Source organism: Colobus angolensis, unplaced genomic scaffold, assembly GCF_000951035.1.
Source record: "Colobus angolensis palliatus isolate OR3802 unplaced genomic scaffold, Cang.pa_1.0 Scaffold190, whole genome shotgun sequence".
NCBI lineage: Eukaryota > Metazoa > Chordata > Mammalia > Primates > Cercopithecidae > Colobus > Colobus angolensis.
Window position 1 is genome coordinate 994,893 of NW_012115044.1, and position 26,295 is coordinate 1,021,187.

Consider the following 26,295-nt stretch of genomic DNA (forward strand, 5'->3'; position numbering starts at 1 on the left):
CATTACTAAAGTCCTATCAATAAGTTATAACATTATAAACTGATATAATAACTTAGCTTGGATTACTGTAAACTGATCAATATTTGAACATTAACGAAGTACGACGACAGGTGACCTTTATCAGTGTTTGTCCTTGGCAGCTACTCAGAGCTTTCTCATTGGTATAATTATCTCTTTTTTTTTTCACAATCCAAATCTCAAATTACGGAAAAATGATACACCTTTCAGCTACGTTTTTTCTGTGTGTGTGTGTTGGTTGGGAATGCCAAAAAGGTTGGCAAAAGGGGCAGTAAAAAAGTACTGGGGCTCTCTGGTGTACTCCACTCCTCACATGTCTACCGTTCTGAGATTTTTGATGTCAGGTTCTGTCAAGTCTCAAAACCTCCAGAGTCGTCAGAATTCAGTACCAGTGTACATATTCTACTCTAGGAGAGGAGATTACAACCACCAAGGCACCACCGAGACAGCCTTGCCTTTTAGTATGGGATGTGGTGTCATCAATTGCTTTGGTTTCCTTTTGCGTCCAGAAAGAGAATTTCGGGAGTCACTTCTACTGCCTTCAGTCCCAGAGGAAGCAACAGGTGAACTAGGGGAAAAATAAAGGAAAAGAATTTAGACTACTAACTAGTTTCCTTCAAAGTCCTTTGACCTGAGAAGCTCAAAGCCTTTTACAGACCTTAATGAATCCCTATTCTCTGAGATAACTACATATCATATCCACGCCATAAATGTGTGTAATGAGATACAGAAAGGTTGCGTGATCGGCATGAGTCTACACAGTGAGTCAGGTACTCTGACTCCCATCCTAATGCTTCAAATCCATAAGTATCACCACATCTTATCCTACCATTTACCACATGCAATGAGTATGTCTCAAGCACATCCGAAACCATCTTAAATGGCTTTTGAGAAATTTGGGCTCTTATTTGAGGCTCAAAGATGTTTTGTTTTATCCCTAACAACTACAAATTTAAGCTAGGAAATAAGCCAGCCCAAGGGCTGCTCCATATGGACCTGATGTTGTCTGACTTGGCTTCTCAGCACTTAACATGGCTAGAAACCCAGAAATAGAGCAAGAAAGCATTTTTCTGTTTAACTGGCAGAATAACAGAGATCCTCAAAGGCAGCCATGACCCAAACGCTAACTGTATAACCGGATCCTTACAGGCATCCTTGACTATCTATGCCTGTCATATGCTAGTCACAACATAGGCTTCTTTGCTTTGAGAGCACAAAATCGAGGAAAAGGAAAGATCATGGAACTCAGAAGCAGGACAAAGCAGCTCAGGAGCCCCAAGTGAAAAACCCCTTAAAATGAGTCCAGAGGGTTCTGATAGAACAGACATACTTCACAAGCATCTGGCAGGTTCTTGGTTCCTCTTCTCCTCTGGGCTTTGACAGCAGGTGGCTCTGTGCGTCTGTGACTGCTGAGGCATGCTCTGCTGCCCACTGAGCCTCTGCCAGCCGCTGGTTTTTCTTCAGCTCGAGAATTGTTTTCTGCTGTTCCTGAAGTTTCTTCTTTTGCTTCTCAATCAGCTGCTGCTGGAAGACATGGCGGCTGTGGAAATGACCCAAGCAAAGCGGTTCTGCTTTCTGGCTGGTGGTTCTGACCGTCTCGTTGCTGCCAGGCAGTTGAGAGTGTTCAGCACCCAGGGTCTTGTGCTGCTTATTGCCAGGTGCACTCAAAGGGACGTTCTGAAGGGAACCCTGCAAGTTGCCTGTTGTTGTTCTTCCTAGGGGAGGACTGAGCATACAACCACTGCTTCCCAAGGGAGGCTTTTCCCACAAAGGGGGCACAGCAGTCACCTGAGAGAGAGAAACATGTTATAATTCAACGATTTAAAGGACTGTGCTGATGAAATTCAACATTCATGAGGTCAGTATTGTTTTGTTTAATGGCATAACTGCCATGTATTGCAGGTAAAGGTGGTCTGTACTCCTGGCTTGGCTACCTCAGAGGCCACCACTCTTAAAACATGCATTGCTGCTCACCATGAAAACTGGGAGAGTGGCCGGCTATGGTGGCTCACACCTATAGTCCCAGTGCGTTGGGAGGCCAAGGTGGCAGATCACTTGAGGTCAGGAGACTGAGACCAGCCTGGCCAACATAGTGAAACCCTGTCTCTATTAAAAACACAAAAATTAGCCGGGCATGATGGTACGCATCTGTAATCCCAGCTAGGATTACAGGAGGCTGAGGCAGGAAAATCGCTTGAACCTGGGAAGTGGAGGTTGCAGTGGGCCAAAATCGTGCTACTGCACTCCAGCCTGGGCAACAGAGTGAGACTCTGTCTCAAAAAAAAAATAAAACTGGGAGAGTGGCTACAGCTGTATGAAACATTGCCATGGGTCAGGACATTTGCAATAGCAAAAATGTTCTCTTATAAAAATCTATTTTGGACAGTTCATTTGTGAATTAGGCAAGGTTACTCCAGAAAAATATATATATGTATTATATATATATAGAAAACAGGAATTTAATATGCATAAATTGACTCTGAATTTTAGTGGAAATTTGAAGATGTTGTGGCAAAGGATATATTCTTTCTCAAGAACATTTGAAAACCAAAGAAAATCTTTACAAATTAATAATATATCTCTGTTCTTTCAATGCCTCTCCTGACACTAGTAAATTAATCATATGCCATAGTACAGGATATTTATTTATTTCAGCACCAAGGTCCCGTCAAAGCCTAGCTAACCGTCTCCAGTTATTCCTGAACTATCTATGGGTGGGAAATATTTGGAAGCTCAGGATTGCTGGGCAAATATCTGCATTACATAAGAAAATGTTACCTAATAATATTTTGTATTAGCATATGACTAGTTCTCAAAGCTTTATTACATAAATCCCATTTAATAAACTGAGGTACCATATTCAATTACAAGTTCTATGCAGAAGGGAAGGAAACAAGAACTTTTATTCAGAAACAGTTATCTTGGCCAAAATAATGGCATGTTAAAATGTCTCTACTAGAATGGTTTGATTCCATGGTCTAAGGTCTAAGTTTTTGATTCTGCCATCTGCAATGGCTTAAAGAGAAGAATGCTATGAGCTATCTAATATCAGAAGCTTCTTGTTCTAACAGGATGCCATCCTTAGGGACTCAAAAATATTTTTCATGATTATAGAAATGCTTTCCGTAGAGTCAACTGAAATGAAGGATGTGGTATATGGAAACTCTGACATGTTAAACACTTTTAAAAGTAACCTTTTATTTCAGAAATGTCAGTGAACACTTATTAATGAGAATACCTGCTTAAGTAATTTAGTATCAAGCAGGGTATATGTTTTAGGTTCTTTTAAACTTGGTGGTAATGACACCTTATTAACCCAGCAAGACTGTGTCAAAGCCCTCAGTAAAGCGACAGGGTTTCTTTTGGATCATGGTAACTTTTTAACATGAAAATAAAGAATATGAAGGAAAAGCTTAGTGGTACAGCTTGCACTCTATAATAGAGCAGGAGTGAATGGTCTGACTTAATTAGAGAAAATCACCTATTAGCTAACTGATAATTTTGGAAAAATTCAAGGTACAGTTTATGTGTTCTTAGTACATGAGTTCCTATGATTGTATAATTAATGAGCATCTAACTGAAGATTTTATATATTCATTTGTTCATGTTTTGCTGTACATTCTGGAAAAAGATTAGTTTACTTAGTCTCTACAGGGTCTATTGTAGCCCTCTATTTTCATTTGCTCCATTTTTAACGATATTATCCTTTCTTGATGAAGTCTTTTGCTCTTGATTTCAGAGATTTGGAGGCTTTTTTTACTTAAGTCTCTCTCTCTCTCTCTATACATATATATATATAGTAATTTTTCTGTTTTGCACAGGTAAAAATACTTTCTGCTGACTTTTTTTTTTTTTTCATTTCAGAACAGTGGCACTTTGTAAAGTAAAAGGTTCCATACAGATGTTTTTTAAGATAGAAGTCTGTCTTGGGTCTCAATGGAGAAAAAAGTATCTGCCATAAAGGTAGATACATTGCCTAGTGGAAGGGACGAAAATGTTATACATAAGTCCCAACAAGCATCTTCATGATCCTCCCTTTCTGAGAGAATAAGCTTAAATTAAAACCAGCCTGCTTGCCAGCAGTAATCAGGGTAAAAAGCAAGGCTGGGGATCCTCCAGTGCAAATTTAATGTCACATGTCTGAATTAAGTACTTAACAGCATTATGTGGAGGGTGGAGGTGAGGGGGTAGAAGATCTTCTCCACAAGGTTTTCTAAACATGACAAGTGCAATGATAAAAGAAGAAAGCTGACAGGACTGACTTTATAAACACTTAACAACTGTGTATAGTACCAAACACTATAACTAAACCAAAAAGACAAATGACAAAATGGAAAAAATGTTTGCAATATATAATAATAAAAGCATCAATAATCTTAAAATATAAAGAACTCTTAATAAATAAGAAAAAAATATCAAATAGAAAAATGGACAAAGGGCATGAAGAGACAAGTCACTATATATCTGTATCTTTCTACATCCATATATAGATATATATACAGTCATGCATTGCTGAATAATGGGGATTTGTTCTGAGAAACAGGTGATTTTGTTGTGTAAACACTGTAGAGTGTACTTACACAAACAGGATGGTATAGTCTGCTGCACATCTATGCTATATGGTATAGCCTATTGCCCCTAGTCTACAAACCAGGATAGGATGTTGCTGTATGGAATACGGTAGGCAACTGTAACACATGGTAAGTATTTGCATATCTGAACATAGAAAAGGTACAGTAAAAACAGTAGACAAGATAAAAAATGTACACCTGTATGGGGACACTTACCATGAATGGTGCTTGCAGGACTGGAAGTTGCTCTGAATGAGTCAATGTGAAGGCCTAGGACATTATTATACACTAGTGCAGACTTCATAGACGTTGTATATTTAGGCTACAGTGAATTTATTATAATTTTTTTCTTCAGTGATGAGTTAACCCTAGCTTACTCTAACTTTCTATTTTATAAACTTTTAAATTATTAACTTTTTGACTCTTTTTATAAAGTAACAGCTTAAAACACAAATATTGCACAGCTGTACAAAACTATTTTCCTTCTTTATATACTTATTCCATAAGCATTTTTTTCTGTTTTCAAAGTGGTTGTTTTTAAAAAAAATTTTTAAACACATTTTTGTTAAAAACTAAGATACAAACACACATATTAGCCTAGGACTACACATGGTCAAGATCATCAAGAAGTCACTAGGCAAGAGGAACTTTTTGGCTCCATTATAATCTTACGGGACCACCACTGTGTATGTGGTCAGTCATTAGCCAAAACATTGCTATGTGGTGCACCGTATATTTTCAATATAAAAATGCTTAACCTTACTAGTAGTCAAAGAAATACAAATGTTGAAGCAATCATAAGATGAAAATAGAACATGCATTCCATTTTTACGTATTATCCTAAGTAAAGCATTATGGATATGTGCAGATTTAGCTACTACGATGTTCACTGAAGCACTGTTCACAATGGCAGCAAACTGGAAACACCTTAAATTCCAGTAATAGAGGAGCTAAACAGATTCCAGCTTATGGTTCATTACAGAATATCATGTAGCCATCACAAAATGGTGGCACAGAATACTAGTCCTCAGACAGGGGATGTGTATCACTTAAAATCACTTTGCGGAACTTAAAAAAACAGAGCTGCCCCACACCTGAAATTCTGTTTTAGTAGATGTGATCCTGAGGTATACTCTCAGTCGAGAACTACTATTGCAGAAGTGTATGTAATGACAGAAAATGCTTGTGTTACATTGTGAAAATGCAATTTTTTTTTTAGAAAAACAGTATTAGTATTAAGAAGAAAAAAAACATGGCCTTCCTTTTCCTGAATTTTGGCAGACTAGAGTTTCTCAATGGCCTGACTAAAGAACATTTAAAAGCTAAATAAAATATTAAGAGATAAATTTGCATATGCTTAAAGACTAGATGGCTATACTTTAACATGTTATTAGTGATTATCTATAGATAACAGAATTATAGGATGTTTTTCTGTGATTTTCTATCAAATTGCTACAATTAGTACATATGACTTTTCTTATTAGAAAAAGAAAAATTTAAAATTTCCCCTCTTCTAAGTCACAAATTCATTTGGAGAGGAAATGTCTGATGATCAAAAAGAGGAGTTCAAGGGTTACAGACAGTGCTTTATCTGTCTGTTCCTAAAGGAATATTTCACTCAGTTGTTTTAAATGCCCTCTCGATATTACATCCCTACGAACTTCCAACGATGCCAAAGTTTACATATGATTATAAAAAGGAGATTCAATTCAAGGAAATAAACACTGCCTGAAAGGTAGTGCATTGAGACAGCTCTAATCTTTTGATAGCCTAGACAAGGCAATCTGACAACGACTGACATACCAGCTATAAAAGCACAAACCTCAAATGCAAGTGTTGACTAAGCAGGAAAAACAATGTACCTGTCCATTTCTTACTGGTGGACCCACCACGGCTGCTGCCTCCTCGGGGAGACTGATGCCTGATGACTCACTGGCACTGAGTTTCCCCAGTGATGCTGCCTTCAGCAGTGCATCCATCTTCTTCCTATTTTCCTCTTTTGTGAGAGCCAGCTCTCTCTTCAGGAGCTCGGCGCCACACCAATTCTGCCATTCGGTAAAGCAGTGTCGGAGAACTTGTTTCCGGTTATGCTCAGTGGCCAGCTGTTGTTTTCTAAGCAACAAAGCACTTCCATTAAAACAAAGAAGCCACTTACAGTTTGTTAACTGATAATATAAACGAAACATAAGTCCAAAAGGGTTCTAGAAATGTTCCATCTTAGCTCTTGCTTAACATTTTGTATTAAGCTAAATGAAATTGCTTTATAAATTCCCCAGTGCAAAGGATCTCCTCATAGAAGGTGTCAGCACTTCAACAGATTACCTTCAAGAAGAAAGAGGAGCTGTTCTGTTCTCTCATGTCACAAAGGCATATTAAATTTGTTTGATTACCATAGTTTCTGAAGGCTTTTGGAGGGGAAAGAGCAAAAAGAAGAGGTATATAAGTAATGACTTTTAAAAGATGAATGCATGAGAGAGAGAGAGGTTCAGCTATGCATGAAAATTTTAAAAAGACAGGTTTGGGAGAAAGAGAAAGGAACAAAATTATAACACTTAACAAGTTAAATTGTCAATAATTTAAGTATAAGGCTTACAAAAATCAAAGTAAAACTCTGAGGGTTGATCTTGTGAAAGAAGAATCGGCCAGGGAAAGGACTGCTGAAGAGTAGGACTCATTTACCAAACCCTTGAACTGAATATGCATGTCTGCCCCAAGAAGGTACTTGCTAAGCACTAGATGTGTGAAGGGCAAAGGCAAGGCCCCTGGTCTCATGGAACTCATTTATTTTCTACACCTTCCTAAGAAAGAGCTCACTTTGATTCCTGGAAACTTTACAAATGTTAGGGAACATGACTAAGGGGAGGTTGGGATGTGGTATTACAGCCAACCTCATTTTCTTCCCAATGGGAATCTCCATTAGGAGATTTGGTGGCAGTCAGTTGAGAATTCAAGCATAGAGGCCTCTGAGATCTATCTATAAGTGAATGGTTATTATCCTGAAGAACTGAGCTGTGAGTGTGGAACTTATTATGTGGTATCAGGGATCCGCTTTGAGGTTCAAAGCATAATACTGTTTAGACACACACTGGATTGTATCTTGGAAAGGTGACTCATATAAGTTCTCCATCATACCATTTGCATATCCATTAAACATACATAATGCTTAACTCTCCTCATGGACTCTTTGGGGTCATATCAAGCAAATCATAAAGTTCTTAACTCAGTGAGTCAGGAGACCATTTCTACAGTTCTTAAATGTTTATATAACCTTTAAACCTTTTCTGACTGCAATCTACAGTAAGAAAAAATGTCACATTGTGACTCAATATACAAGTTTGTGTGTGTGTATGTGTGTGTGTGTGTAAAAGTTTCACCAAATAATATTTACCCTTACCACAAGAGATATACTCTGATATTTCTAATCTATTCTGTATTTCTTTTAAAAATAAGCAACCTTGCTAACAGCATATTTCATTATATTTAATTATTTCCTTCTAATGCATTGATAGGTACCCAATAAATACTTAGAGATTGACTTACTGATGGTTTTTGTAATAAAAGTATAATATAGGTGGTAATAAACATTTATTTGTGTTTTATGTAAATAAATATCTGAGACTGAATAATCTTGAAATAAAAATTTTCGAAGGAATAACAATAACAAATCAGATAGCAACACAGGTAAGAACAAAGCTCCAAAAATCAGTGTATAAATAGTGAACAAAAAAAACTCTGTAACACTTCATTCAAGTGAGTAAAAATCATAAATTTCTATAGGATAGAAGATGTACATTGCTGTGTCTGATTAATGTGAAATTCAGTTTCCATCAATCTGCTCTGGAAGGAGGAGTGTGAAATTTACCTGATGTATTAATTTCCTGTTTTTACAGCACAAACAGCCAAAAGCAGCACTAGTGTTTTGACTGTCAAGGAGATTATTTGGACACTATGAAAAGGCAAAGAGGAAAACACTTCTGTAAATATAACAAGACTAAAAAAGTAAGAAAATGAGTAAAAAAATGCATGTTCAATATAGGGCTTAAAGCCCACTCTATAATTTGTGTGGGGATATGAAAACGTAGTTGGCCAGGTGCAGTGGCTGATGCCTGTAATCACAGGAATCTGGGAGGCCAAGGTGAGTGGATCACTTGAGCCCAGGAATTTGAGACTTGGGCCACATAGTGAAACTTCATATCTACAAAAAATACAAAAATTAGCTGGGCGTGGTGGTGAGTGCCTGTAGTCCCAGCTACTTGGGAGGCTGAAGCGGAGGGATCACCTGAGCCTGGGAAGTGGAAGTTGCAGTGAGCCGAGATTGTGCCACTGCACTCCAGCCTGGGCGACAGAGTGAGACCCTCTGTCAAAAAAAAAAAAGTCAAAAAGAAAAAACAGAAAATGTAGTTATGATATCTGTATTTGTGGTTTGAGGCAGAAAGGCAGAAGAACAGAAGCCAGAGATCCAGAGATAAGGATCGTTCCACTCCTGTTCTCTTGCAGCTCACTTCAGCCGAGTGACAATGCTGCATATAAGCCAATTTCTATACTTTTTAAAAGATGACACTAAAAACATATTTCTAAAAGCGAAAAATCACTTAAATTTCTTACACCTTAGTCAGATGCAACTTACTTTGGTATGCTCACCTAAAGAAATGGTTTCAGACATAGGTGCTAGATAATCATAAATGGAAGGGCAGAGTTCCCTTATGAAAAGCAGTCTATCCCAGTTTCCTTGCAATCTGAAATCAGGGAATCTGTAGCCAGAGTATATAAATTGACCATCACAATGATATATAACTGCATGCAGAGAAAGGCAGTCTCTGCTTATCTAAGAATATGAAATACAAAAGGTTTGAGTAGAAATTTAAGTATGAACCTTGCTGCCCAGGATGAACACTCAATGATACCGAGTGACTGGTGCATGTTTGGAACTTACAAGTCAGGAGAAGAATGCTGACTAGATATGGGACACTGGGCCAGAAAGTGAGTTTCTATGCCCCAGATTCATCCTCAAAAACGGTGTCAGTAAGCCCTATTATGCTGTCTATCCTATAAGAGTTTTTTTCTGAGAATCTAATTCAATTTAAAACAACCCTGAAAATATAGAACACAATTCACATGTAAGGTAATACCCACTATCTCAGGACAAGACTACTAGATATCTGAAAAGTGTCTTGAATGTTTTAAAAGCAAATGAAAAATGATACATATCACAAGCTGGTGATCTGATTGAGTGCTGTAATCTGATGCAGAACATAAAAAAGCAGTGACATGAACAGTTACATTTGGGATGAGCAGGTTCAGCAGGAGTAGGAACGAATAAGCTCATGCATTCAATAATGTGCCAGGTACCCCCAGGGACAAAATGGAAGATAAAAACTTTGTTTTAAAAAGTTTTAAAGTTTTAAACTCTGTTTTAAAAAGTTTTAAAGTGAGCCAGGCCATGAAAGCTTTGTCCTCTGCCTGTGTGACAGATCAGGAGCTCTACCAGGTGAAGATACCATGCGGCTTCTGGCTGCTCACCTGCACACCCACGTGAACAGAGGGAAGGACAATTGAACATGATTAACAGGCACACTCCGTAAATGATTTCCAAAAGAACACTGAAATCCAGAGTACCGGAAATGAGAATATCTGATGGCCTGTTTTCAATTCAGCCTCACTTCTCCTCCCCGCCTCCAGGTGAGCCTGGTGGGTTCACCCTGACCTGTTCCTACACAAGCCTGCCTATGTACTAGTTTATTAGTTCTTCTCCAAACTAAAAAATGCCCTTTTCTAGTGAGCCACATTCTGCCTTTTTCAGAAGGTGGGGGTCATGAATTTCTATTTCTAGAAAGCTCCTCAGGGGATTATAATGAAGGATAGCCAAGTGTATGTCACTCCTAAGTATTTATCTTATGGTGTCTTCTGTTGCAATTGTGTTAAATATTTGGGTACAATTTTAATTTCCCCATTTAGATAAAAAAACTAGAAGGCAATAATGTTAAATACTTTTGTTCCCCTATCCTATCCCCAGGACTTAGGAGAGGATCTAGCATACAGTAAGCATCAGTAAAGCTGGTTGATTGAATTAATTTATCCCAATCAAACAGTATGAACGAATGAACGAACAAACAAATGAGATGGTTTGAAGAATGCCAAAGGGCCAGTTTTTCTCACTGGCCTGCCACAGTACCCTCAAATCTCTGTCACTCCCACTTTGGGCACTGTTTCCAGACAGTGCCTGTTAAAATTAAAAAAATATATATGTCCCGGGAGGGATAACATATCAAGTGAGAATTACAGTAACAAAGAACAAAGGGCTTGAGGGACAAAGGGAAGAGATAAAAGCATGTTCCAGGAAAGGCCCGGGGCACTGGTGCAGGAGAGGGCAGGATTAAAGACTGTGGAAGTTAATACAGAGAAGGGCAGAGATGTGCCCCAGGAAAGAATTGAGAAATCTGGGAAGTGGGGCTCAGGAAGGACTGGCAGGAGATTTTTTTAAATTTTACTTTAATTTTTCCATAGTTATTGGGATACATACTTACATGCGTAAGTTTTTTGGTAGTGATTTGTGAGATTTTGGTGCAGATGTTGAAAACAAACCCTGTTTCTTCACAGTTTTGTCTGGGGCTAGCTGTAAATGCAGACGGAAAGGGGGAGAGGAGGAATGGAAGATCTGGAACCAACTTTCAAAAGTGAACATGCTAAGAAAATTGAATATACAGTTTAAATTTCAATATCACCATCTTAAAGGGCCTAATTTAGTGTGTGTACTAGAATTTTCTTGTATTACTAAGTAAATCCTCAGGGTTTGGAAAATTTGTTCATGTTGAAGCGGCATCACAATATTGTAAGGAAATTTTATAACATCATTACCATAACTTATTTTAAAATAATAAAGATGAACAAAAATAGAGTCACCACAATTCCTATTAGGAAAAGAAAGACACATTTTTAGAAGAAAAAAGTGGATGAATCCTTGCATTGCAAGTGAGACCCAGCACAGGCTCAATAAGGAAAGATGGTTGCTAAATTATAAATACTAAAAAGAGAGGGATTTGTGGTTGCTTCAGAGAGAAAGTGGGAAGAACAGAAAGAAAAGGGGGGAAAGAAAAAAGCCCACAAGTCTGGGCCTGTCATGGCAGACAGGCCAGTGAGCGGAAATCTAGGTGGCAAACACACACGTCAGTGAGGGAACTGAGGATGAGGACACAACTGACATTTAAATAATGAACATAATGAGTAATTTCAATGTCCAGGTGAGTGAACCACAGAATCACCTGTGTTTGGTCAATCTGGTCAGAGCTAAGTTTCTACAACGAGTAACCATGATAATAAATGCTCTCTCTTATCCCTGAGCTGTCTATTTAGAAAGAATGCTTCAAAACCCTATCAAGTTAAATTGCAGGAGAGGAAGCAATTGAGTTCTTCATTTGTTCCCTGACTTGCTTATTATTCAACAGGTATGGATTTGGTGTCCATTGAGGCTGCTCTTTGCTCTGTGACCTTGAGTCATTTACTGTCTCTGGGCCTTACTTTTATCATCTGTAAAATGAGGGGCTGGATGAGATGATCCTTGAGGTGCCTTTCTGCTCTGGGATTTTTTTGCTCTATAGCTTTATAGTAAAAAATTATTATAAGTTAAATATTTTCTAACTCTGTCAGTTAAAAAATGTTTAGTATCCATTCTAAACATTTAAAAATAGTCACTTGAAAATAATTCACAGACACAAGACAAAAAGTTCTGAGAAGATCTTTTTTAAAAAATTGGCACATTATGCTATTATGAAATCCCTATTTAGTGCTTTTATATTTAAACAGTTTAATTGGAATGGAATCTTAAATTTTCCAGATTTTCCTTATACAAGTTTCTTCCAGCATGTAAATCTCATAGGCCACTTTTAACTTCAACATCCAAGTGTCCACTCATTTTATGCCTGCATTCACACTACATCCACATTACAACCCCAGTTTCCCTTCTTTATCCAACAAATCCTGCCAGCTGTTCCTTTCTGAGTGAGCTATCATTCTAATTCCTTGTATCAATCACCAGGTCCTCAGATTTTAGAAACAAACTATGTGTTGGCCTCTTTTTTTTCACCAAAGATTTCTCCCAGCATATTATAGGAAAGGGAAATTGACTAGGTCACCCTCCTGCTTAAAAAACCTTTAAGGATTCACTTTTTTTTTTTTTTTTTTTTTTTTTTTTTTACCAAAGACTACCTTAACTCTATGTCCTGGCATTCGAGGCCATTCAGAAGTTGATACTTGACGACCACATGCTTGATAATCTCCAGCCAATCCAGATGGCTGTGCTTCATGCCATCATCATCCCTGTCTCTACCTAGGAACATCCTATTGATCATGAAGAGCTCAGATCAAGACCCATCTTCTTGATAAAGCCTTTCCTGGCACTCTAGGAATCTCCTTAGCCACAGCTACACATTCTTGTCATGTTCTCAGTAGCAGATGGAGATGTATTATTCAGTTAACAATACTTCTCAATACCTATACAGTCTCTAGATCTTGTTTTGCCTATTCATCTGTGAGTTCTTTGAGGATAAGGGACCATGCACTAGTCTCCAGGCCTGATGGTATCACAGGATTACTCAACTTTAAGGGGCACCATGCCCTTCTATGTAAAAATACTTGCATTTATCATTTATGCGATTTTTCATCCTGAATGAATGACAGAACTGCCAGTAGAGAAGTGATTACATATAAAAACATGGATTTCTCCCCAACTCCTAAGTAAACAAATGGTTCCTTCACATGGACACAGAGAGGGGAACAGCACACACCAGGGCCTATTGAGGGGTGGAGGATGAGGGGAAGAAACTTAGAGGATGGGTCAATAGGTACAGCAAACCACCATGGTACACGTGTACCTATGTAACAAACCTACACATTCTGCACATCATTTATCACTTTTTTTTAAGAAGAAATAAAGAAAAACAAACAAACAAAAAACCAAATGGTTTCTTTTACATCTGTGATTTTGATTCAAGAATGCAAACTTGAACTTGTAAATAATAAGAAGAAAAGTATTTGATTTTAATATGATGGAATAAAGAAAGCCTCATTTGAAGACAGAATTCTGTGTCATTCACAAGCATAAGAAGGAGCTGTTATAAAGGTGTCAAAAAACCTTTAAATAAGGTGTGGAACAAAAGATGGTAGAGCGGGAGGAATCATTCTTGGCAGGTTGGCCCTCCCAGATGGATGCTCTCTGTGTCCTTAATTAACATTTTATGTGTACACAGTGATTTCTATGAATGAGAATTATTGGCATATAAGCCAAACACCCTCTTTTGAATTCTAAGATGGTCCAGGGTACAATGCTACTACACCAGAACGCAAGGGAAAATCCTAATACTTGCTTCCCTTAAAGAAAGAAGATCATGTACAATGTATATTTTAGTTTAGTTTAGTTTAGTTTATTGGAGACAGGGTCTCACTACATTCCCCAGGCTGGTCTTGAACTCCTAGGCTCAAATGATCCTCCTGCCTTAGCCTTCTGAGTAGCTGGGATTACAGGCACACTCCACTGCTCCTGGCTAGCATATTTAAATAATTTTGTTTACTTATAATTTTCAGTTAAAATTTTCTAGTTTGAGATGTAACAGAGAAAAACTGTGATTTCCATATTTTATAAGTGGATAAGATTACTCTAGTCAGCATGTGTAAAGTTTATTTGTGGATTCTTCAGGAGGAAAATATCCTAGATAAACATACTAGAGGGATTTTCACAATACAAATAATGATACCTGTTTTCTTCCCTAAGATCATTTTCCAAGGCTTGAGTCTCCCGCTCCAACTTCTGGGATCTTGTGTAGTCTCTCCAGGCCCGCAGGACCTTCAGCTGAATCTTCCAGTCAGACAGGGTCCCAGCTTTCCCCAGCTTAATCCTATGATCAAGAATCAGCTTGTGCCAGGCAGAGAAATACCGTTTTTGACACTGCAGTGGAAACATTAGGAAAATCACCATCCATTAGCACTAGTGTTTCTAATATCTAACACTGACAGCCCTCTCCTCCGATTTTCCCCTCACACTTATTAAAAACAAATATAGGAACTGTTGTCTTAATGGAAGGGAAGAGACAAAACACAATTCCTTTATGCTAATAATGACAAGGAATATTCAATCATGCAAACGAGGCATTCTCAGCCTCCCAACTTAAACTAAAATACTTCATTCTCATTGTAAGCCACCAGTCCCATGGGGAGCTGGAGTAAGTCACATCTATGACATGAACCAAGGGGCTTGTTTGAGAAGCTTGAAAACCTGTCTCCAACATGACTCCCCCTGACAAGGTGTCTTGGAGCTCAAAATACCAACCATGTAATTCATTACCGTTTATAACACCACCAGTGCCCTACACAAGTGAACGTGAGAGATTCCATGAAGATGGGATGGAGTCTCTGGTCCCTGAGAATAAGACAGCTAAAAACAACAAAATCAGCTGGGCTACTACCACTGACCACTTTGGGGCTCTGGTGAGTCTAGAGAGACTAGATGTTCAGGCTGCCTATAATCTTCCACTACATGCACTTGACAGCAAATTAGACAAGGTCTACTGACCGTAAGAATGTCCCAAAGCAGTACTTTACTCACGATCCTAGTCTAAGGAAATCACTGAGACCTAGTCCTTGCCTGTATCTTCTCTCTTTTCAGCAAACTTTACATTCCTTCTAGATCAAATTACTTTCAGCTTTTGGCCTTGACACCAACCATGCCATTTCATAGTTTCCTATCTATGTTCACATTGGGTTGGTGCAAAAGTAGTTGCGGTTTTTATCATTGCTTTTCATAGCCAAAAACTGCAATAACTTTTGCACCAACCTAATACTAATTTATCTATCTCTCTTTTCTGCCTTCTTTCTGCCTAACTACTTCGGTTGTCACCTCTCTCAGGAAGCCGTCCTATTATGAATCCCTCTACCTAAATGTAACTGCCCATCCACTGTCTTCCTAAAGCAATCTATGCTTTCTTCAGCCAAAACTCCCAACACACTATATCATAATTACCAGTTTACCTTTTTCCCCTAGACTGTGAGCCTCCTGAGAGAAGGGAATAGGTCTCATAAATGGGAATGGTAAATCTGACCGTGGCATTGAGTGTGGGGAGCATTAAAACAAAAAGTAACCTCATAGAAAGTGACTTCTTGGGAAATATGGAGGATGCCTGATGACCAGTTTCAAGGATGTGCCAGATTTATCAGGCAAATATTTACTGCTTCTTTCTCTATAAAAATACTTAGCTTTCTTCATTTCAGCATTTACTAAGCAACCATCACTGCGTTTCAATTTGGGGACTCTGCACAAAATTGTTTGACATAACCTCTACTTTTGAGAGGTTATAGGGAAAGAGGATATATCAATGAAAAGACCAATAACATAAGAAAGCATCTACTAGAATTCTTAGAAATTGTCCATTTGGCCAGAAATGTTTTCCAAACAGGGTATTAGTTTATATTCTTGTTTTAACAAACTAAACAATATTCTTCATTATAATTTCTCATTAGGAGAAACCATGGCAAACTTTAAAAAGCCCTTTCCCTATGTCAAATGAGGCACATGTTCTAGACCTCCACCTCAGATCTCTTGGAAGGGATGAAAGAGGGGAAGGGAAAGAGGAAGGAAAGGATATTTGCTGAATACTGGACACTCTTTCAGTTGTAACAGGGAGAAAAGATATAGCTGCCAGGTTGAGGGGTATGCCTTTTGCATCATTTGTTTACCTGTTCCACAAAATACAGCATGAAAAAAAATGGTGTTAACTTGTGTGCCATAGTCTAAAGAAAATGTTCTGTGTCTGTTTACCAGTCCCTTTAAGAAGTCCTCTTGAATGACTTGGTAAAATATTCTATGTGTAGCTATCTCTAATTTTAACTTCAGGATTATTTCAAATGATGAAAAATAGTACAAACATAATCCATCTTGATAATAATAACACTATTAATAGTGTCCTTTGATTTTGACATTCCTTTTCTTTGTAAAGTTCAAAGCATCTTACATGTATTATATTTATTAATTTGCAAACCATCATTATAAAATAAAGATTGTAAATATTATTATGATTTACTTCACCAAGCTAAAACTTCAAGTAGAGAAAGGTTTAATGACTAAAATCACAAGTAAAGAGTTAGTGGTACACCTAAGGCTGAAACTGAAACATTCCAGCATCCTGATGACTCTAATCTATTAGGCAAAAACATCTCTCCTGAAAAAGAAGGGCACATTTTTTGCGCTTTTATAGTGAAAGAAAACTCTATACATAACTTACCATGGTAGAAAAGCACTGGTTAGGGACATATCTGAATGTAGGAGGGGAAATTTTGAGTTTATAAATTCTATAGTCAATATGTTTATTTAAAAATACTTATGTTGAGACTTTGAGACCAAAATGATCAGTTTTAAAGGTCTATAATTCAGGTTCACCACAGAGAAGCTAATAAGAGCAAAGTGACAGACCTGTATAGCAACTACTTTCTTGAAATTGACTTGCTATTGGTTTTTTCCCTGCCTGCTCAAAAAAAGCAATCCCATTAAAATTTAAATTAAAAAAATAAAGTATGAATCAAGAATAGATGCTTAGTTATTCTTGATTCATAGCAAACATTATCCAGGTATACAGGAGTCCCATAAATGTGTTTGAAGAAAATATTTGGGAAAGGAATATACTCCGTTCCATCTTCTCTGGAAGAAGATGCTAGTTCTGTTTTTATTTAGAAGGGTGGCACACTTCCACAGTCCTGAACTATTTATTCTTTCTATTCCTCCCTACCCCTAGCTTACTTCCTGATGCTCCCAGACCTGCTTCTCCTCGTTAGTCTTCTATACTTTGGAACTACCATAGCGCTCTATCCCTTTGCTTTTTAAAACAAGACGTATGATTTAAAACCACAACTGGGTTGGAAGAGGAATACGTTCTGTTTAAGCCAGGTGAACTTAAGTTTTATCTAGCTAGGCAACTAGTCTGATTTCCCTCCATTTATTTCCTAGTTCATTTATTTTTGTACCGTTTTTAGTTCTGATAGATTTTCAAATATAGTCAGGCACTCTTTTCCTAACTTCCATCATCTCTTTATCATAGTTGTGGTAATAATTAAGGCTTGATATAGGTAAATAAACTACAGAAAGTCACTGGAGGAAGAACTGTTCCTAAGTACCTATCTATAATAATTTCTAAAATAAAATACAACCTGGTAAAATTTAGAAAGTTTTAAAGTGAAATGGTATCCTCCACACAAAATCTTCCACAATACATCATTTGGTTGTTAAGGATTCCACTGAAGAGAAGAAATGACAGCTCGCTCTGCTAAATTTATTACCTGCACTGGAGTTGCCCTCGTTCTGTTAGCCAGAAAAGCTCTCCCTGAAGTGTAATCACACTACTGTCACTAGGAATAATTGACGTTAGGTGGAACAGCAATTTGCTATCTAATCTTCATTGTAATTCTAACCTTGTCACTAGAAATGCTTGTTCTGATTAATGAAGCGGGTAACTCATCAAAATTCCTCAGCTATTTCTCTTTTGTCAGAAAGTTCAGTGATAATTGCATCAAAATTCTCCCTCATGGAAAAATAAACAATGAATTGTTAAGAGGACAAAAATGTCAACAAGTTTACAATTTATTTTTGCTGAATAGAACTCACTTTGTTGCAACTAATGGTCTAGGGGAGTTGGCAAAGGCTGGAATGTCAGGAAGAAAGCTACATTCCACACCCAGGCCCCTAAGTGACTCCTTGCTGTTCTTAGGCCAAAAGAACAGAAACTTATTCCCTTTTCCTTTGCGGGCTACTGTGGCTGGGCAGAAGACACCACAGATGCTATGAAGTCCCTGGGGATTAGAGAGTTAGTTTTAAGTTGAAATGAGGAAGGAGAAAAAAATTTAATAAAAAATGGGATCTTTGTCATGGCAAAATAAATCTCCAGTAGGAAGTGCAGTATTGAATTCTGCAATGGAAAAGTAATACCCCGTGACCCATCCTATTCCTGATTTTCATAATTTTACCCCGAAGAAAAGACAGGAAATCATGGTAATCCTCAACCCCAACTATATATGCTCATAACTAATTGCATTAGAGAAAATATACTCAGTTCCCAGAACACAGTGCTAAGCTCTGAACTTGCTGCTGGGTTCCATGGAAAAGCCTAGAAGCTTAAACTTTGACAACCACTGCCATGTGAAATGATACCCCTGGCTATAGACAAAAAAACTACTTCTGTTATATCCTGGAAGATGTGATGTTCATTTTACTTCTATATGAAATTTTTTTCTCCTTCTTCATTTCAACTTAAAAAAAAAAAAAAAAAAAAAGAAACCCAAACCCTATCACTGTCCTAAAAGCAGAACCAAAAAATAAACCTTTACCCAACTTCAAAAATTATCAACATTCTGCCAATCTTAATTCATCTCTCCCCCAACCAACTTTTTTTCTGACGTATTTAAAAATAAATCACAGATACCTCACATTGTATCATGCTATCCATAAATATGTCAATATGCCCTTACATAAGGCCGTTTTATAAGTTCTTAATTCTGCTAAAGAGTTTCAATTGATAATATTGCTGTAATTATCTAATAGTTACGCTGTTTCACTCTAGAAATAGAATTTCAAGAAGCAATTCCTTAGTTTCACCAAATAGTAAATGCTTAACCAATAAAATTCTCTGGGTTCTTTATAGCAGAATGACCACAATGCAGCCTATCACCTGACCACACATTAGGATGGGGCTCCTTTCCCAATACCCTGAACATGAGTTCTCGTGACCTCAAGTCTGTAGAAAAGGCAGACCTACGGCTCCCTATCACCTTCTCTTTCCCGTCTTTCTTCATGTCCCTTAGAGACCTTCTTCCCCATCTCTACCAAAATCCCTGTTATCTGCCCACCCTTCATCCTTGGCCCCCGCCAGACACACACAAACTATGCCAAGAACACAGCTCACTTCAGAATATATCAGACAAATGCTTGATTCACCTCCAGGATACTGTGATAGTACGACAATGACGTGGTGCCTTTCATTCCTCACCCACATGGCTCTCAAGATCCTTATGATATTCACCTGAAATGTCTAGTGTTTAAGGGGGAAATAGTCTATTCTATACAATTTTAGGGAATGGGTTTCATTTACGCCAAAGTCTCTTTTTTCAATTTTTAAAAATCAAAATGTAATCAGTACTTGTTTTGAAAGACAAAAAAAATCATATATTTAAAAACAGGAATCTCTGTAATAAAAAAGGCTTCATGGAACTTTGAAATGTCAAACACTAGCACAATGTTTAGGTAAATTGGTCCTCACTGTCCCCTCTGTGAGAATGGGACATCTGGGTTACTTATAGGATGAGGAAAGAAAGAATATAACAAAATAAACAATTTCTTTACCAAAACTGATAACATTTTAGATGGAAAATTTCTACAGAGTTGGCTACATAAAGTAAAATATAATAATGCTTTAAATCCCTCCCAAGACATATACCACACATTGCCCTTGGCAATAAACCTAGCGGGGAGAGTTACATGAATCCCAATAATCTTCGTGTGTGTGCTGGCATTTCTCTTTTTCTGTCGTTTTATTTCTAAAGAGGTTTTTCCTTTATTTCCCTCCCCTAACATAAGAAAACACTGCTGAGAGGATGGTTGCTATGTGTCAGCTCAGAAACGGTTTTGCCTCAGTGGTGTGTAGGCAGTCCTGATAAAACTAAGATCTTTGGAAAGGAATCATGGTATATAAATGAGATATTTAACTACAGTTTTCGTCATTCTGTCAGAGAAAAACTCCAGGCTTCTTTTCCATATATAGTATCCCTACGTTTCCTTGGTTTAGTTTGAGGTGGACTTTTGGAAGGTGCTGTGCCACAAGCATAACTATAATGATGATTTCTTTGGATCACTATTATTTTATTCTTTAACAGAGAAATCCAACCAAATAAACAAACTAAAACCTTCCCCCAAATAATTAAGATGTAGGTTAGTGTCACCCATATTTTATCTTTCTCTTCAATTTTCACAAGCAGCAAAGATCGTAGAGTTTCTAATCTTATTAAGAAAACCAAAATGTATTTCAGAATAGGATGAGAATTAAGAAGGCCATTTTCCAAATAATATAAGAGTTTCACAGTTAATCCTTTGTTGTTTCTGCTAATTAGCAGTGACACACAGATTGCTGAATCTCCCCCAAGAGATTTCACTGTAAGATCAAAGAGAAAATGGGATAGGCTGGAAGTAGAAAGCTTCTATACAAAAAACAAATGTTTTTGACAAGACAAAGAGACCTGGCGATGAAAATGTGCAGAAAAGATGCATCAATAGTGCTGAACTTATGTTTTGATAAGAGAGCCTGCACTGTTTCTCTCAGTCTCCTATTAAATAATGTGGCCCAAAAAAGATGTTAAGAGATACTGTGGGAGGAACAAACAAAATCCAGAATTAGGTGGGGCGCGGTGGCTCACGCCTGTAATCCCAATGCTTTGGGAGGCTGAGGTGGGTGGATCATGAGGTCAGGAGATTGAGAACAGCCTGGCCAACATGGTGAATCAAAGTTCCATGTAGAAGTGGTTGATTGCAGGGTGAGGGCAGGTAAAACACAAGATAAGCCTAAAGTATCTTATGGTGCCAACAAAAAAGGAAGTGTCCAAAATAGGATGGAAGCATGTTGAAAGAACAAAGGAGCCAACTTACAGGTTTCCCAAGAGACACATTGAAACAATCTGAATAACCAAGTAAACAACAACAATATTAGATTATGACCCATAGAATAAAATAAATATCAATGAGCTCATACTGAATAAAATAAATAATTACATAAATGAATGAATATATAAATACACACATATATACATATACACATAGCTGAAGGAGAAGGGACCATCTTCCTTCTAAAAGAATTTCAATTAATAAGTATAGAAGAAATGACGGAAACACAAAATCACCATTAGACAAATACAACATTAATAATTGCTGCAGGCAAGAGCCACCAATGGATATTAACTTTAATGACTGACAGTTTACAGAGAAACAAAATATCTTCACAGCTTCACAGTATCTCCTGAAAGACAAGGAGAAGGAAAAATAGCAACTTTACAATGGAGAAACCCAGCATACACCCTTAACCAAGGGATCGAAATTAACACCAGTATTTATGTCCTCCTTGTTAGGATATACAGAGAAGGGCACAGTATCACATCTTACAGCATTCTTACCAAAAATGCACAACCTTAAGCAACGGGGAGAAAACATAAAAACACCCAAAACGAGAGACAATTATACAAAATATCTAACCAGTTCTCTTCAAAAATGGCAAGATCATAAAACACAAGACTAAAGAAACGTCACAGATTGCAGGAGACTAAGGAGATGTAATAAATAAACGCAGTGTGAAACTATGGATTGAGTCCTGGAACAGAGAAAGAACATTAGTGGAAAAACTGGTGATATTCTCATAGGGTCTATGGTTTAGTTAATGGCACGTAACGGCAGTGTACCAATGCTAATTTCCTAGTTTTGATAATTATACTATGCTTATGTAAAATGTTAACATTGGGAAAAGTCGGGTGAAGGTTTGTTGCGGGAAGTCAGGGACCCTGAACGGAGGGACCAGCTGAAGCCATGGCACAGGAACATAAATTGTGAAGATTTCATGGACATTTATTAGTTCCCCAAATTAATACTTTCATAATTTTTTACACCTCTCTTTACTGCAATCTCTGAACATAAATTATGACGATTTCATGAACATTTATCACTTCCTCAATCAATACTCTTGTGATTTCCTATACCTGTCTTTACTTTAATCTCTTAATCCCGTCATCTTTGTAAGCTGAGGATGTCGCCTCATGACCCTGTGATGACTGCGTTAACCGCACAAATTGTTCATAAAGCATGTGTGTTTAAACAATACGAAACCTGGGCACCTTGAAAAAAGAACAGGATAACAGCAATGTTCAGGGAACAAGGGAGATAACCATCAGGTCTGACTGCCTGAAAGCCAGGCAGAACAGAGCCATATTTCTCTTCTTACAAAAGTGAATAGGAGAAATATCACTGAATTCTTTTTCTCAGCAAACAACAGCCCGAGAAAGAGAATGCGTTCCTAGGGGGAGGTCTCTAAAATGGCTGCTCTGGTAATGTCTGTCTTATATGGTTGCAGATAAGGGATGAAATAAGCTCCGGTCTCCTGCAGTGCTCCCAGGCCTATTAGGATGAGGAAATTCCCGCCTAGTAAATTTTAGTCAGACCGGTTGTCTGCTCTCAAACTGTCTCCTGATAAGATGTTAATGACAATGCGTGCCTGAAACTTCATTAGCAATTCCAATTTCACCCTGGTCCTGTGATCTCGCTTTGCCCCCATTTTCCTTGTGATATTTTGTTACCCTTGAAGCATGTGATCTCTGTGATCCACACCCTATTCGTACACTCCCTCCCCTTTGAAAATCACTACCAAAAACTTGCTGGTTTCGCGGCTTGAGGGGTATCACGGAACCTGCCGACATGTGATGTCTCCCTCAGACACCCAGCTTTAAAATTCCTCTCTTTTGTACTCTTTCCCTTTATTTCTCAGACTGGCTGACACTTAGGGAAATAGAAAAGAACCTACGTTGAAATACTGGGGGTGGTTCTCCCAATAAAGGTTATTCAGAAACTCTGCACTATTTTTGCAGCTTTTCCATATCAAATATTTTAAAACTAAGTAATCTGTTTTAGATGGGCTACTAATTTTGTAAAACTCTGCATATGTGTCTAACATTCATATTTGGCAGTTCCATCTAAAATATATATGATTGTACAGTGGACTTCAATACAATTTAAACATTTTTTAGAAAACATCTTATTTGTCTCTAATTTGTTGGGAAATGTATCATGGTACTTTTTCCTTATGCTTTCTCAAGATGACTCCCTGAATACTTGTTTCTCTTCTTATTTTCTCTTTGAAATCCGAACTGTTATTACATAGGAGGAATACTAATTCCATTTGTCTCATGAAGAATGCAGAATCTAAGTCTTTGCTAACTTCTCAAAATGTTAACTCCAAGTCTTACATTTCTTCCTACTACTTTTCCTTCTGTTTTCCTGAAGCCAAAACTCTGACCAAATTTTTGTTGGTTAATAACTGAGTAATTACAACCTCTTATCAGCTCAAAATGCCACCATCAAATATGTCTACTGTTTTTAAAAAATCACTTTGACTACTTTTTCCTTCATATCTTTGTTATCCATATCATATTCAAACTCCTGTCACTGATTTCCAGGACCTTTGTAAGTCTATCCCTACATTTATCAAGCTCCCTCAGTATCTTCATACTTATATTCTCTTTTCTCTCGCTAAATCCATTCATTCACGTATTTATTCAATTAACTTCCTCTGAATTTCAGCAATGCCTAAGGCCCTGGGGTGGGTGTTGTAGGATATGTAAAATATACATATTTATCTTTTCTCCTCTAACCCTCTCATTTACAAATCTGCCAGGTAAGTCCTTTTACCTGAAATGTTATAATCCCGAATTTCATACTTTTATCAATCCCACTTTATTGAATAAAACTGCTTAAGTAACCTGAAGAGGATATTTACTTTTATATTAAAAACCAGCAAGTTATTTTTACAAAAAGACTAAGTGAAAGAAGGGAGAAAAGGTAAAATACAATGTAGACCATTAAAAAGAAAAGCACAGGTATAAACGTATCATTGCCTTAGGATCAGGGCTACTAAAAGGCAAGTAACCAGTTCTTGTATCTTCTGAATAATCCAGAACACAGTGGTCCTTATGACTGTCAAAGTGGAAGCCAAGATTTCAAAAATTGCCAGAGAGCTACCTTAGTTTAAGGTTAATACTAGTTAAATGCTATTCTGAAGACGTCATTTAGGAAGAAGTCCGTAATTTACCCACCTCACCCCAGTAATTTCCCAGGATCCCACCAGAGTATATAAAGAACAGCCTCAGAACAGGGGATCTGTGTTCCGCCCTGCATACCAGGTAAGCTGGGCACAAAGAACAAATGGCATGAGCAATTTTGGTATTTGTGATGAGGTTCAACTGGACTTAGTTTTTACTTTATCCCATCTCTGATGGAGCTCTTTGTCATTTATACTACAGAATGCTAAGTAAAGAGACATTGCAATTCCCACCTGTTGATTTTCTTTGAAAGTTTGGATTAATAATTCTTTCAATTTCCTTTTTCTTTCTTTTGCCATTTTTTCCTCATCCAGAAGAATGTGAGTACTTTGAAACATGACTTTTTCTGAACTATTTTGAGAATTCTCTTCTTGCCTTTTCTTCTCTCTATTAGTAACAATTAAAAAAATACATGTATATTTACAATAGATTTAACAATAAGCAATTACAACCTACTGTAGCAGAATAAACACTGAATTTTCCTTTTGAATACACATATTTTTAGATCTGGCTCTAAAACTACATAGTAGAGTAATTTTTTTGGAGCCTTACTTTATTCCTTTATAAAATACAGATTAAATGAAATAAAATTGTTATAAAGTACTTTGAAAAGTAGAAAATCTTATATATACTATAGTATTTTTATTGAGTTGAACACTAAGCCATACTTCGATCAAAATTTGAGAGTTAACAACTACTAGATAGTCTCTAATATAGACATAAATTCTCTCCCATATAACGGGAAAAAAAGGATTCTCAAGAAAGGAATGAGATTCTTACTAAAAGGCCTCTTATAAGGTTACTAGAAAGAGGAATAACAAAAGAATCAGGTGTTATTTAATAAGGAGGGAATGGAATCTAGAATAATTTTTAAATAGCTGAAAAGAGAAAAAAATAAACTTAAATAGGAAAAGGCCTTTAGGTAAGTAACCAGAATTATTTTAGTAACTTTGTTGCTCATCTTTCTGAGCATCCTCTTTCTCACTCACCTATCTATTCTTCCTCATCCAGGCCATCCCTCTTTCGCTCACCAATTCAAACAAGCTCATAGCTATGGCCTTCTTATTGTAGTGCATTTAACTGCACAGGTATATGTACGTGTATAAAGTATACACTATTAATGATGTGGTAAACATAGCACCTAGTCAGGAATCAGAATTCATAAGCTCTGGCCACAAACCAGCTAGTCACCTGATCTTTCTTGAACTTTTGCTTCATAGTTGTGGAAACTCAAATTGAGAAAGATGCCAGGATACCCTACAGATATTCTCTCATTCATTCTCATATATGATACAGAGGGTATACAGTGTTATTTTGTATTATTGGTGATGTTAACCTTCATCACTTCGTTAAGGTGGCTTCTCCAATAAAGAGTTATTATTTTTCCCTTTGAAATTAATAAGCATCTTGAAAGAGATAATTTTAAAACTAGGCAATGAAGCAGATTTAAGATAGCTTACAAATAGGTTTAAAAGGCCTATCAACAATAAAAGTTTTATTGACTTTTTCCAAACTATGAATGCTATAACACTGTTATATTACATGGTGATAGGTTATAGTGATTGTTAAAGAAATACTGTTCTAATACCATGAATCTGATTTTTAAAAATGACATTAGACTATATATCTGTTTTAAAAGAAATATCTGCTCATTGTGAAAAACTGGAGAAGTATAAAAGCCATCCATATTTCTCCCTTTCTTTTTTTTTTTTTTTTTTTGAGATGGAGTCTCACTCACTCTGTCGCTCAGGCTGGAGTGCAGTGGCATGATCTTGGCTCACTGCAACCTCCGCCTCCTGGGTTCAGGTGATTCTCCTGCCTCAGCCTCCTG

The 26,295-nt window shown here is 37.2% G+C and overlaps 2 protein-coding genes across 2 annotated transcripts in view; one reads left to right on the forward strand and one right to left on the reverse strand.

Moving 5' to 3' along the window:
* The window catches only part of KIAA1407 (KIAA1407 ortholog), an 86,581-nt gene that overhangs the window by 39,077 nt on the left and 21,209 nt on the right, over positions 1 to 26,295 (reverse strand). Inside the window, exons 7-11 of the mRNA XM_011940589.1 lie at positions 24,698 to 24,851; positions 14,336 to 14,526; positions 6,452 to 6,701; positions 1,349 to 1,806; positions 474 to 586 (exon numbers count right to left, since the gene is read on the reverse strand). Coding sequence (XP_011795979.1) covers positions 474 to 586; positions 1,349 to 1,806; positions 6,452 to 6,701; positions 14,336 to 14,526; positions 24,698 to 24,851 — 1,166 coding nt within the window. The remainder of the gene's footprint in view (positions 1 to 473; positions 587 to 1,348; positions 1,807 to 6,451; positions 6,702 to 14,335; positions 14,527 to 24,697; positions 24,852 to 26,295) is intronic.
* QTRTD1 (queuine tRNA-ribosyltransferase domain containing 1) overlaps positions 1,677 to 26,295 on the forward strand; it is an 80,975-nt gene continuing 56,356 nt past the window's right edge. Inside the window, exon 1 of the mRNA XM_011940586.1 lies at positions 1,677 to 1,876. Within this exon, the coding sequence (XP_011795976.1) occupies positions 1,856 to 1,876 (21 nt within the window). The 5' untranslated portion in view covers positions 1,677 to 1,855. The remainder of the gene's footprint in view (positions 1,877 to 26,295) is intronic.